The following is a 13438-nucleotide window of genomic DNA, read 5'->3' on the forward strand; positions in this document are numbered from 1 at the left end:
TTCTATATTTCTTCTTGGTTGGCCTTTTCACCCACCAGATTCCTAGGTTAATATGGAAAGCATTAATGGAGAATAGAGACAAGAAGGAGCAACAAATACATTGCTACTGTCACAGAAGATCTTAAAAAAAGAAAAATCCATAGTATCAAAACTTGACAATCATAATCTATCATCTGCAAAGTCACAAAAATGAAATGGTTTTTTTGTTACTCATTGTCTTTTATTGTTCGTTGCAGCAACTTTGACAAGTTATTCTGAAAATGTGGATCGTGCTAAATATGGAGGGGAAAGTAGTAAGGAATTAGGATCTGGAGGAAACCTGAAGCCTTGGCAATCTCAAAAATCCAATATAGACTCCTGTTTATATAGAGTAGATGAAAACATGACAGCTTCTACATACAGTTTGAATAAGATCCCTGACCGGAATCTAGAGACCGTTTTATCTCAGTCAGTACAATCCATTCCTCTTTATCTCATGCCACGGCCCAATTCTGTAGCAGGTAAGAATCTTATCCAGCAGGTTATAATTAATTTTTTTTGTAAAATTATTTGGACAAATTATTCAAGTGTAAGTATAAGATTATACTTACATTTTATAAGTTATTCTATCTTATTCTATTATTTTGATTGTTTGATTCTAGATTTTTGTTTGTACTGAAGATTTGTTTGTCCCTCTTTGAGGGAGATGTGTGGTATAGAAATATGATCAATTAATTAGTTAATTATTAAAAGCAAAGCAAAAGCCCCACTGCTGGTAATATCAGAACTGTTTGGAAAACACAACGCTTAGCAATCCTGTATTGATATTATAATCCATGAAAGCTTCAGGTGACAGCCATATAAGCCTATAAAGTTTATATTTGTGATAAGAGAGACAGTCGTAATTACCTGTTTTAGACTTTAAACTTGGTGATCTTGTGAAAAAAATTGAAACCAATTATTATTTATCTGATAATTATTCTACTGTCTTGAATTCACTTTTTAAAATAATAATTTTATTAATGTTTACAAAGATAAAATTAATGCAAGCTAAGAAAAAATGTAAAAAGGAAAAAGGGATAAAGAAAAAGAAAAGAAGAGAAATAGATTTAAAAATCTCCCATCTCCTCCCAGACAAGTATAAAGAATTACAATAATTTAATGTTTTCTTTGGAACTTCAATAAAAGAAAGAAAAATAATTTATTCTTACTTTATAGTGGAGCAAAACTCAAATTTTTTCAAATGTTTTCTTTAATAAATTAGTGCTTTTTCTGGAGAAAGGTATTAAAACAGAATGTTTAATTTTTTTTATTTAAGATCAAATAACAATTAGCTCCCTTCCCCCCTTTTCTTCAGTTATTATTTGACTAGATTTTAATTCTTTTTAAATATTTGTCTTTCTTTTTAAGAAAAAATAATCAAGAAATGTAATATCTTTATAGCACTTATAGCAATAGCACTTAGATACCATTTCATAGTGCTTTTACAGCCCTCTTTAAACGGTTTACAGAATCAGCATATTGCCCCCAACAATCTGGGTGATCATTTTACCCACCTTGGAAGGATGGAAGGCTGAGTCAACATTGAGCCAGTGAGATTTGAACTGCCGAATTGCAGCTAACAATCAGCTGAAGTAGCCTGCAGTACTGCACTCAATCCACTGCACCACCTTTATTTTACATTATATATAAGGGAGAATCATTTAAGTTCCACTGAAATTAAAGAACCAAAATGAATTAGTATAAATATTTTAAGGAAAATAAAGTGAGCTTCTAATTTTAAAAAAAATTACAAATAAGAGTTGCATAATTAGAGCTATAATCAAAATAAAGACAATACTTAGTATCAGATTTAAGGTTCTTGATTTATACTTTGTATAATATATTTATGAATATATCTGATTACCTTTTATGGACAGCCACCAGCTCAGCCCACTTGGAAGATCTAGCTTACTTAGATGAACAGAGGCATGCTCCTCTACGAACATCTCTCAGGATGCCTCGTCAAAGTATGGTTGGTACCCGCACACAACAGGATCTAAGAGGTAGGGATAATGTGATTCATGTATATTAAGTCTTTCATCTGTTCTTTAAATATTTTGGAAATATGCTCTTCCATCAATCGTGGAGAAAATGTGATTCATGTATATTAAGTCTTTTATCTGTTCCTTTAAATATTTTGGAAATATGCTCTTCCATTGTGAGTTGTGGCAGCAATCTTCTCACTAAACCTATTTTAATAAATACTGAAAAACTGAATTTAGCACCCTTAATATAAAATATAATTACTATTGTCTAGCCACTCTCCAGAGGACATTTGGGGAAGAAATAGAATATTGAATTACATCTGAAATGTGTGTGCTATGTGGGAAAAACAAGTTATAGCATTTGTTGTTCTTCATGGTGCATGATTTTAAATCCCATTACTGTTAGCAAATCAAAAGTGGTTCAGAGTCTTCAGATTAGAATGACTCAGAAATGTGAGTAAATAAAAACATAATAAACAGTAAGAAGGATACTGAAGTGGAGGTTGGAAGGTGAAATGGAATCCTTCAGACTCTGACTCACACTCCTATGACTTGGTTTCTAGTTTCCTTTGCTCCTTTCTGGGCGAGGTAGGAACAAAAAGAATCTAAAACATATTAGGGTTAGGGCTAGTTTGCAGCAGCATTTTTTTTCTTTTTAAGACAGACAGCTACTGCTTGTTCTGAGATGAGAGAATATTTCTGTGCTCCAGGGGGGATTCCTAAAGGAATTAATCCTTGGTAAACATTTCTAGTAGAGTAAGATTATTATGATTTGTTGCACAGTCAACCAGATGTTGAGACTGGGTTTGGCATTTTCATGTTTTTGGAAAGTACTTGCTGGTTACTGCCATATCCACTATCCAGACATTTTTGTATTTTTGATCAACAATTTGTAAGTCCGGGTGTTATGTGGCATATGCCTGTCTATTTGAATTCTAAAGTCCCAGAGGAATTTAGTTTCCTAATTTTCTATGACTTTCTCTATTTTATGATCCCACCAGTTCTTGCTTGCAGGCAAGTGATATTTCTTGCAGATTTTCCACTGCACTGTTGTTGCTACTTTGTCATGCCATTGTTTATAGTCCGTCTGTGCAAGCTTCTTGCAGTAACTTACCAGGTGATCCACTGTTTCTTCAGCTTCTTTGCATACATAGCACTTACTGTCTGTTGTCGTCGTCTGTTGTTGTCTGGTTTTGTATTCATTTGTTCTTAAGACTGGTCTTGTGCAGCCAGTCTTAGTCCCTTGGTCCCATTCTTCAACTTTTCTGCTTTTAGCCATTGCCAAGTTTTGTTATTATCTGCTTTTCCCTGCTGATTTTTTAATGTACTGACCATGTAGTGCTTTGTCTTACCATATCTCCATTGTATTCTTCATTTGTTTTTTTCTTGTAGGCCACTTTGTTCAGTAGTCAATAAACGTTCCTGATATACTAATTTAAGTGCATCTTCTTCATTGTCATTCAGATATCCTTCCAAAGTCATTTTTTGTCTTCAACTATCTGATGTACTTGCAATATTCCATGCCCACCTCTTTACCTTGGTAGGTACAGTTTGTCAATGTCTCTGCAAAGATGAAGGGCATGATTCATTGTCATTTTCTGCTCTTCCTATCCATGGCTTTTAGTTCTGCTTGAGTCCAGTCAACTATTCCAGTTGTATATCTAATGACTGGAATTGCCCAGGAGTTGATTACTTAGATGGTATTTCCTCCATTGAGTTTGAACTTTAAGATCTTATTTATTTTCTTGATGTATTCACCCCTAATCTTTTTCTTGACTTCAGTGTGCTTGATGTTGTCAGCTTGAAGGATACCCAGTTTTTTTGTAGTTATCATCTTCATCCAGACTCTTGATATTATTTTCATAGGGCATCTTGATTCCTTCAATTTTCACTATTTTTCTATGTTTGATGATGAATGTGGCACGTTTATTCATGCCAAACTCAATATATATATGGATAGTGTTGAGCAGTGATTCTGTTTCAAGTGGTTTTTTCCAAACAGCTTCAGATCGTCCATGTAAATGAGGTAGGATAATCTGGCAAGTGTTTTTGATATTTGACACTCTTGGTCTGAGTTATTCCGTATTATGGACAGAGGAATCAGTGCAATGACAAACAGTAGTGACGATAGTGAATCTTCTGAAAATATTCCTGTCTTGATATTAACCTCTCCCGGTCTCTCATCATTGACTTACAACTGTGTCTTCCATTGTGTTGTCAGTCTTTGTACAAAACCTCTGATGTTTCTACTAATTCCTGTTGTTTCTAGGCACTTGACTATCCAGCCATGTGCAGAATATCAAATACTATCTTATAGTTAATTCATGCTACATTTAAGCTGGTCTTCCTTCTCTCGCAGTTTTCCAAAATCATCTTGTCAATTGGGAGTTGATCTTTTGTTCCTCTGCTATTGGGGAAGTTTCCTTTCTGCCCAGGTGGAAAGAGATTGTTTTCAACTAGATCAGGTGTATCAAACTCGCTGCCTATGGACTGGATGCATCACATGCTGACCACACCTAGTTTAGCGAAGGGGGGGAAAGTCACAATACGTCACGTGATGACACCGTGACGATGCGAGTTTGACACCCCTGAACTAGATGCATCAGCTACCACATTAGTTAACAATTTTAAAGTTGTTTGTAAGCAGGTAATTGGCCTGTAGTTGCCTGGTACTGCCCCTTTTGCTGATCTTTCATTATCAGGTAGGTTCTGCCAGATGTTGGCCACTCTTCAATTTCACCTCCTTATAATATGTTGTAAAACTTCTTAGTAACAAGAGTATAGACAAATTAGATGTTTCAACCAAAAAACATGCAATTCATCTTCACCTGATGCTAACCAATTGTTCATCTTCCTTGCTCTTTTCTCTATCATTTCTGCCATTATTACTAGTTCTTTCATTTCTTTTTTATTCTTATCCACCTCCTTTAACTTTTATTCTGCGTCCTTGTTGTATTATTTTGGGTTATCCCATATATGCGCTCAGAATTGCACTGTTTCTTCCTTGTCCGGTAATGACTAATTCACTGCAGTTTCTCCATTGATGGATTGGTAGAAACATTTCTGATTGGATTGAAATTGAAGTTTCGGCCTATAATTTGCAATTTGAGCTTTATATCTGCTGATTCTCTTAACTACAACTGTTATTTACTGCTTTATTATTTACAGAACTTGCTTAATCTTCCTTGTTTCTAAATAGTATTTCTTGATTAGATATTCTTTGGTTTTGTTCTTCAGCTTCTTATCTTTCATATGTTCTAGCTTGTTTGCATCTGATCTCAATTTGCTGGTCTTATTTTCCAGTCTAATTTTTCATTTTGTTGACGCACTGTTTGGCTCCCTCTCCCTTTCTTTGTTGATTTTTGCATCCCAGTTATTCAATTATAACTGCAGTGTGCTGTACAATAATTGGTTTTCTTTCTTGCAATGAGTTGATGCTTATATTTGATATTGCAGTATTTACATCTTTTAATGCTTATGGTAGCTGTTTCTTTTGAACAAGCTTCAATGCAGGCAGTGTTATTCTGATGTTTTTATGCTGTTCTATACCCAATTATTCCTTGTTTCTGTTCTTTTACTTCTTTAGTTAGAGGACTTTGTTCTTTCTGAAGCAGACAAGAGGGATACTGAATGTTGTTCTTTCCAGATGTCCTCTTCTTGTTGGATTTGATCTGTAATAACAGAGAATAGAGAATAGAACAGAACAGAACAATTGGAAGGAATCTTGGAGCCTTTTAGTCCAACCTTCTTGTCAGGCATGAAACCCTATACTATTTCAGACAAATATTAAATGGTTAATCTCTTCTTAAAAACTTTCAGTGTTGGAGCATTCACAACTTCTGGAGGCAAGTTGTTCCATTGATTAATTGTTCTAACTGTCAGGAAATTCCTTAGTTCTAGGTTGCTTCTCTCCTTGATTAGTTTCCCTCCATTGCTTCTTGTCCTGCCCTCTGGTGCTTTGGAGAATAGCTTGAATCCCTCTTCCTTGTGGCAACCCCTGAGATATTGGAACACTGCTTTCATATCACTTCTAGTCCTTCTTTTCATTAAAATGGACATACCCAGTACCAGTCTTTTCAATTAGTAATGGTGAGTCTGCGGGGGTAAAACAATATTCTTCCGAGCTTTCATTATAGACATGAGTCAAGTTACAAGCTAGTGTTATTTCGAACATTATTTGTATATAATATTGTGAATTATAAAATAATAAAATGAATAAATTCACTTCTCTAATGCAAAAAAGGAGCATGTCTTACATTTTCCATTAATTAAAAAAGATTGGGGTTATGCCCAAAATTAATTCCTGCTGTTTTTAAGAAATGCGTTGAATGATTCAATGTATTGAAACTCTTATAAGAATTATTGCATATTAAACCCTAATATAAAGGGAAAGCTGCAGCAAGAACAAATTTATTCATGTGTTAATTTTTAATATTGAAGTATTTCTACATTATAAAACACTACATTCTCCTGTGTGCTGCTCCGGGAATCCAATCATGGGTTAACTTAGCCCTCTAGCCTTGAGACTGAGTATGCAAATTTCAAAGTCACGCCTCCTCTGACTGGACTTCCGTTTCCATTCAGTTTCTCTTACTCAGTCCAAGCCTACAGACCTATTTCAATTCTCTCTTGACTAATTGATAATTTCTCAGGATTAATACTGGATTTCCTTGGTTTTCATTGTGGATTTCTTGGAGGTAAAGCGGCAGTTTTCTGCCAGCCGATTCCTCTCTCACTACTCCCTTTGCAGGGATATCGGATTACTGCATGCCGTTCCCAAACGGCTTCTCCGCCTGTCCTCCCTTTAAGTTTGGCGCGCAGGGAAGCTGAGTCTCTCCAGCACCGCCTTCCCACACCGGATAGCACCCACCTACGGGCGCGGTCAGATCCGAAGCTGTGGCTTATCGGGGCTGTTCCTCTCCTCCCCCCTGCCTCCCTCCCTTCTGCCCTCGCTGGAGCGGCTGCCGGAGGATTGCATGGATCGGCTGTTTGGGATTTCTCCCTGCCGTTTCTTTTAAATTTCGCGCCTTTGATGCCGGCTGCCTTATTTGGAAGCAACTTCACGCATGCGTGATAATGTCTGGGGATGAGAAGGCAGAATTTATTTGCGCGCTTGAGTCTGCGCACTGCTTTCGCCCCTCCCTTTTCCCTCACTCGAGGTTGCTGACTCAGGAAGGAGGTCGCTTCTCTCTTTGTCTCTGCTTCCACGTGGCGTTCTTGGCGAGTGCTTTGCAATTGCATTCCTTTGTTTCGCTGATTGAGCTCTTTCAAATTCATACTATGGCTGATCAATCGGTAGTGCAAGGTACTGTCGGGCCAGTTTCTGAGCCCCGTTCCCCTGGCGAGGGGGGGGATAACCCTGGGCCTAGCAAGGCCACGACCAGGGCTTCCAGTAGCAGGCCTCGAGCCTCATCTACTGTTCGGGATAAGTCGCACAAGCGCAAAGATAAGGCCAAGGCTCCCCCCAAGGCATCTGGGGCTCCCATTTGTTCCCCTCCGGTTCTGATTCAGCAGCCTGTTTCTCCGGTGCGAGTCGTTGAGCAGGGTTGGTCCCCTGATATTCAGCTTCCCCAGGCCCCTCTTCCTGAGGTAGGGGTTTTCGGGCCTCAATCTCCCCCAATTATTTCTGAGGCTAGTGGGGCTTCTCTTCGTTCGCCTCCATGCGCTGGGCCTTCTGCCACATTCACCCCCACAGCTGCAGGCCTCAGGCCTCTGGAGGGCCAGGATTTGGGCCTTCCTGCTGATTTTTACAGCATGATCTCAGAGGCTATTTCCAGAGGGGTGGATGCGGAATTAATGCGTAGATCCCAGGCCTCCAGGCCTACTATGGCCTACTCGGGCCTAGCTCCTCAGGCACTGCAAGGGGATTCTTCCATCCTGCAAACGGATCCTCCTTCCCCTTTCCCCTCTGTGTTTAGTGCACAATCTCCTTTAGTGGAGGAAGGTGAAATCCCGGATAGGGATTTTTCTGGTGATGAGGGCCTACCTATGGATCAGCCTACTGCCCCTGGGCTCTTCAGGCACACTCTCTTCAAGTCTCTGCTGTATAAGGCCAAGACTACCGCCCACATGGGGGAGGCGGTTTCTGGAGAAAGTGCTGCTGTGGGCCTGGATGCCACCGAGCGGCTCTTTGCTGAGCAGGTGGCCTTACAGGATTTTATCCCATCTCCCAAGCTTTTTCTTGATTTAATCCAGAAGCAGTGGGATGAGCCAACCGCAGTTAAGCCTCCAGGGTCCGGAGATAGGAAACTTTACACATCTTCCCCAGAGTTGGAGGCACTCCTCCAGTTTCCCACGGTGGATGCTCCCATTGCTGCTCTTGCTTCACCGGCATTAATTCCTTCTGAAATTTCAGAAGGTTTGAAGGCCGAGGACCGCAAGGCCGAATCGGTCATTCGTAAAACTCATCAGGCAGCGGCGTGGGCCTTACGTTCCGCTACTGCAGCTTCCTTCTTTAATAGGACTTCCTTAGTTTGGCTGAGACAACTACAGGAAAGGCTGGACCCGGAGGAACTGCGCCTCCATCAGGATGTCACCAAGCTGATAGCGGCCTTAGAGTATTCTGCAGATGCCACCCTTAGCGCGGCAAAATTTGCATCCCGAGCCGTGGTTTCCAATGTGGCCTCTCGCCGCTTGCTCTGGCTCCGCCACTGGCAAGCTGATGTCAAATCTAAGTGGCGCCTAGCATCCACGCCCTTCAAGGGCGGGGCCTTGTTTGGTGCAGTGCTGGATCCCATTCTCATTGAGACTTGGGACAAACGCAAGGTGCTTCCCTCCACCAGCGCCCGTGTACTTAGGAGGCCACAGCCTTATAGTAGGCGGCAGCCCTTTCGGTCTGGGGACTCGGGGTTTACTTCCGCCCCCTATGTCCCCAACTACACCAGGGGGTTCTCCCAGGCACAGGACCGTGGCCAGGACCGAGCTGGGGCCAGAGACAGGGGGCGCCAGCAGGGTCAGGCGCAGAGTAGACGGTCCTCCCGAGGAGTGGGCAACCGTTCCTTTCGTAGATACCGCTGACTCGCAGGAGGTAGGGGCCATAGGAGGACGTCTCTTGGCCTTCGCCCACCAATGGGCGGAGCTCACATCAGACGCCTGGGCCCTTCAAGTGGTGAGCTTGGGTCTCACTCTAGAATTTCTATCCATCCCCCCGAGGAGGTTCATCAGGTGCCCAGGTGCCCGTCGAAACGGCGCCTTATGGATGCCGAGATATTCCATCTTCTCACCATCAGGGCCATAGAACAGGTACCCAAGGGGCAGGAAGGCCTAGGGTTTTATTCCATCTTGTTCCTGGTACCAAAGAACTCCAGGGGATGGAGGGCAATCCTAGATTTGAAACAGCTCAATCAGCATATCAAATACCAAAAATTCAAAATGCAGTCTCTAAAGAGCATATTGGCTTCCATCCGCCAAGGCGACATGATGACTTCCATAGACATCAAAGAAGCGTACCTCCATGTGCCCATTCATCCGGCACATCGGAAGTTCCTGCGGTTTCACTTCAACGGCCGCCATTATCAATACCGGGCCTTGCCATTCGGCCTCTCCTCGGCCCCGCGCACGTTCACCAAACTTCTGGCAGTGTTGGCAGCTTCCCTTCGCTCAATTCCAATACGCATCAATTGTTATTTAGACGACGTGTTGGTGTTGTCGCCTTCTCGAGATCAGGCTCTCCGAGACCTACAGGTCACGATGGACCATGGGTTTGTCCTCAACCTGCCCAAGAGCCATCTGCGTCCAACCACGTCCCTCCTTCATCTGGGAACCACCATCAACTCGATGTCGTGCGAGGTTTTCCTGTCCCCGGAAAGGAGGCAGAGCATATACCATCTGGCGCATCATGTGCTATCTCAACGGCGAGTACCACTGCTGTCGCTGTCCAAACTGCTAGGAAAGATGATCTCCTGCATCGGCGTGGTGCCCTGGGCCAGGTTCCATGCGCGCCCTCTCCAGTGGTTTCTGCTGCCCTTCCAGAGAGCGCATACCAGTCATTCCCACATCAAGGTGCAGCTTCCGGGCAAGGCCAGGTGGTCCCTGCATTGGTGGATGTCGTCCAGGCTCCTCCGGGGATGTCCATTCAAGGAGCCAGACCGCGTTCAAGTTACAACGGACGCCAGTTTATTTGGATGGGGGGCCCATGCCCTGGACAGAGTGGCCCAAGGTCGCTGGTCAGATCAGGAGCTGACGAACAGCATAAACTGGCTGGAGTTGCGGGCCATCCGTCTAGCTCTCCTGGAGTTTCGGGACATTGTATCTCATTGCCATGTGTTAATTTTGACCGACAATGTGGCCTCCAAGGCCCACATCAACCGCCAAGGGGGAACACAGTCCAGAGCTCTGATGCTGGAAGCGGAAAGGTTGTTCCATTGGGCGGAGCCCAGACTCTCATCGATTCGGGCGGAGCACATCTCGGGCGAAGCCAACACTCAGGCGGACTGGCTGAGCAGAGCGACTGTGGATCAGGGGGAGTGGCAGCTCCACCCCATTATCTTCCAGGAACTCTCTCGCCGCTTCGGCCTACCCGAGGTGGATCTGTTTGCTCACCCGCACAACGCGCAGCTTCCCCGGTTTTACTCCCGATACCAGACTCCGGGGGTGGAGGGAGTAGACGCTCTACGCAGTCGGTGGCCGGCCGGCCTTCTTTATGCCTTTCCTCCTCTCCCGATCCTTCCGTCGGTCATTCAGAAGATCTTGACGGAACAGGCGGAAGTACTGCTGGTCGCTCCGATGTGGCCCAGACGTCCCTGGTACGCAGACCTCGTCCATCTGTCCGTTTCGCGTCCTTGGAGGATTCCGGACGACCGGATTCAGCTCAACCAAGGGGCTCTCCTGCACCCGAGCCCTCAGCTGTTGCAGTTAGCCGTGTGGCACGTGAGCGGGCGATGCTAGCGGCCCTTCACTATTCGGATGAAGTAATTTCTACCATTCAAGCGGCCCGTCGCCCGTCAACTACCCGTATTTACGAGGCTACCTGGCAGGCCTTCTGTCGGTGGTGCCGGCGCACCGGGGTCGATCCCATCAGGGCCTCGGTGCCCCAAGTTCTGGATTTCTTGCAGTCCGGCCTCAACAAAGGGTTGGCGCCAAACACGCTTCGCCGTCAGGTCACAGCCTTGTTGACGGTGGTCGGGGGTGGCCAAGGCCGCTCCTTATCTCAGCACTCGCGGGTTCGGACCTTCCTTAAGGGTGCTTCCAACTTACGACCGCCGACGGTACACCGTTATCCCACGTGGGATTTGGCCTTGGTTCTCAGGGCCCTAACAGCTGCCCCCTTTGAACCTCTCCATTCCATCAGCCTCCGATTATTGACGCTCAAGACGGCTTTTCTGGTGGCCATAACATCGGCCAGGAGGGTGTCAGAGCTAGCAGCCCTTTCTGTTCGTGCGGATCTTTGCATCTTCCACCCGAACAAGGTGGTGCTTCGCTTGGATCCGACCTTTCTTCCAAAGATAAACTCGTTGTTTCACAGAACTCAGGAACTTGTCCTGCCGGACTTTTGTCCTCACCCGTCTCATCCGCAGGAACGCCAGTGGCACCATCTGGATGTTCGCAGGGCTCTTCGTCGCTATGTGAAACGTACTGCGTCGTTCCGACGATCAGAGGCTCTGTTCGTCTCCTTCCAGCCGTCTTCAATGGGACAGAAGGTGTCCTCCCACACCATCGGCCGATGGTTGAAAGCTTGCATTGCGTTGGCGTATGACACCCACTCCAGACCGGTTCCAAGGCGGATCACTCCTCATTCCACCAGGAGTGCGGCCACCACAGCGGCCTGGGCAACGCAAGCGTCCGTAGAAGAGATTTGCAGGGCGGCCACCTGGGCGTCGCCCTCACCTTTTATTCGCCACTACAAGATTGATGTCTTTGCCTCGGCTGAGGCGTCCTTTGGGCGGAGAGTGTTGCAAAGGGTCCTTCCGTCTGCGGAGGAGCCTGACCAGCCTAGCTCCCGCCCTGGGACTTAATTGCTTTGGCATATCCCATGATTGGATTCCCGGAGCAGCACACAGGAGAATGACCGTTGTCTTACCTGAACGGTCCTTCTATGGGTGCTGCGAAGGGAATCCAAACCCGCCCGCAGTTTCGGCTGGTCAGGGCTCCATTTTGATCGTGACTCTGTGACTTTCTTATTCTGACTGGACTCGACTAGGTATTGCCGGATGGCCTGCGGCTTGATTGACAATTAACATATTGTTCCTTCGGTGGACTTCGTACGAGAACTGAATGGAAACGGAAGTCCAGTCAGAGGAGGCGTGACTTTGAAATTTGCATACTCAGTCTCAAGGCTAGAGGGCTAAGTTAACCCATGATTGGATTCCCTTCGCAGCACCCATAGAAGGACCGTTCAGGTAAGACAACGGTCAATCTATATATTGAATTTACAAAATTATATTAGGGGAATTTCCACATTCCTACCTTTAACCTCTATTGGAAAAAGATTAAATAAGAAACTTAAAGGACTAAAGCAATATTTTCAAAATATATTACTTTTAGCCTTCTTTCACTTTCTTTTTTTTACATCTAAATAGAATGGCATAATCACAGTTAATTAAAACAATTGATAGTAATAGAACTGATAGATTGTAAGCCATCGAGTCTGTATCAGTTCTCAGGGATCACATAGGTTTTCTCTAGGAATATGTTTTGAGAACTATATTCATGTCTAGAAGAAAAAGTTTATATGTCTTTGGAGATTGTCAGATCATAGTTGTCTCAAAAGTGCTTTTTCAAAAGGCAACTGGACTGCGTTTTTTTCCTTGAAGAAGAAGAAAGAAAAAAGAAAACGGTCCAATTTCCTTTTGAGACAAGAAGTATTATACTTTCCTAACTGAGTGTCTTCTTTATTCCTTTGCAGTTCGTTTTGCACCTTACAGACCTCCTGACATCTCTTTGAAACCCCTGCTTTTTGAGGTACCTAGCATCACCACAGAGTCCGTGTTTGTTGGCCGGGATTGGGTGTTCCAGGAGATCGATGTACATTTACAGAGTACTGATGCCAGTGTGAACAGAGGTGTGGTGATAGTTGGAAACATTGGCTTTGGCAAGACAGCAATCATCTCTAGGCTGGTTGCACTGAGCTGTCATGGCACACGGATGAGGCAGATTGCTTCAGACAGTCCCCATGCATCCCCAAAACGTAAGTGAACCATTACGTTCCTATATAAAAATTGCTTATTATATGAACTTCATATTCATATTTTTAGTAAATATTTCCACTTTAGTTTTATTGCAGTGCGAGTTGAAATAAGTGTATTTCTCATTTATGGTTGTGCATGGTGGTAAATTAATTTAATTGAAACAATTAAGTGCCAAGCTTACACAGTGAGGATAAATGCAAGAAAATCATAGTAGCTACCCCTAAATACAGAATTGTCCTTTTCGAAATCTCTTTTTCAAAGGAATACTCTGTAAAAAGTTCAAGCCTTAGGACAGCAATCCCCAGC

At 43.9% G+C, this 13438-nt stretch overlaps 1 protein-coding gene across 1 annotated transcript in view; it reads left to right on the plus strand.

Annotated features, from left to right (window-relative positions):
* Nucleotides 1–13438, plus strand: part of TANC2 (tetratricopeptide repeat, ankyrin repeat and coiled-coil containing 2) — a 335865-nt gene that overhangs the window by 241531 nt on the left and 80896 nt on the right. The window contains exons 8-10 of the mRNA XM_032236790.1: nt 237–500; nt 1899–2024; nt 12850–13131. Coding sequence (XP_032092681.1) covers nt 237–500; nt 1899–2024; nt 12850–13131 — 672 coding nt within the window. The remainder of the gene's footprint in view (nt 1–236; nt 501–1898; nt 2025–12849; nt 13132–13438) is intronic.

Source organism: Thamnophis elegans, chromosome Z (genome assembly GCF_009769535.1).
Source record: "Thamnophis elegans isolate rThaEle1 chromosome Z, rThaEle1.pri, whole genome shotgun sequence".
In the NCBI taxonomy this organism is placed as follows: domain Eukaryota; kingdom Metazoa; phylum Chordata; class Lepidosauria; order Squamata; family Colubridae; genus Thamnophis; species Thamnophis elegans.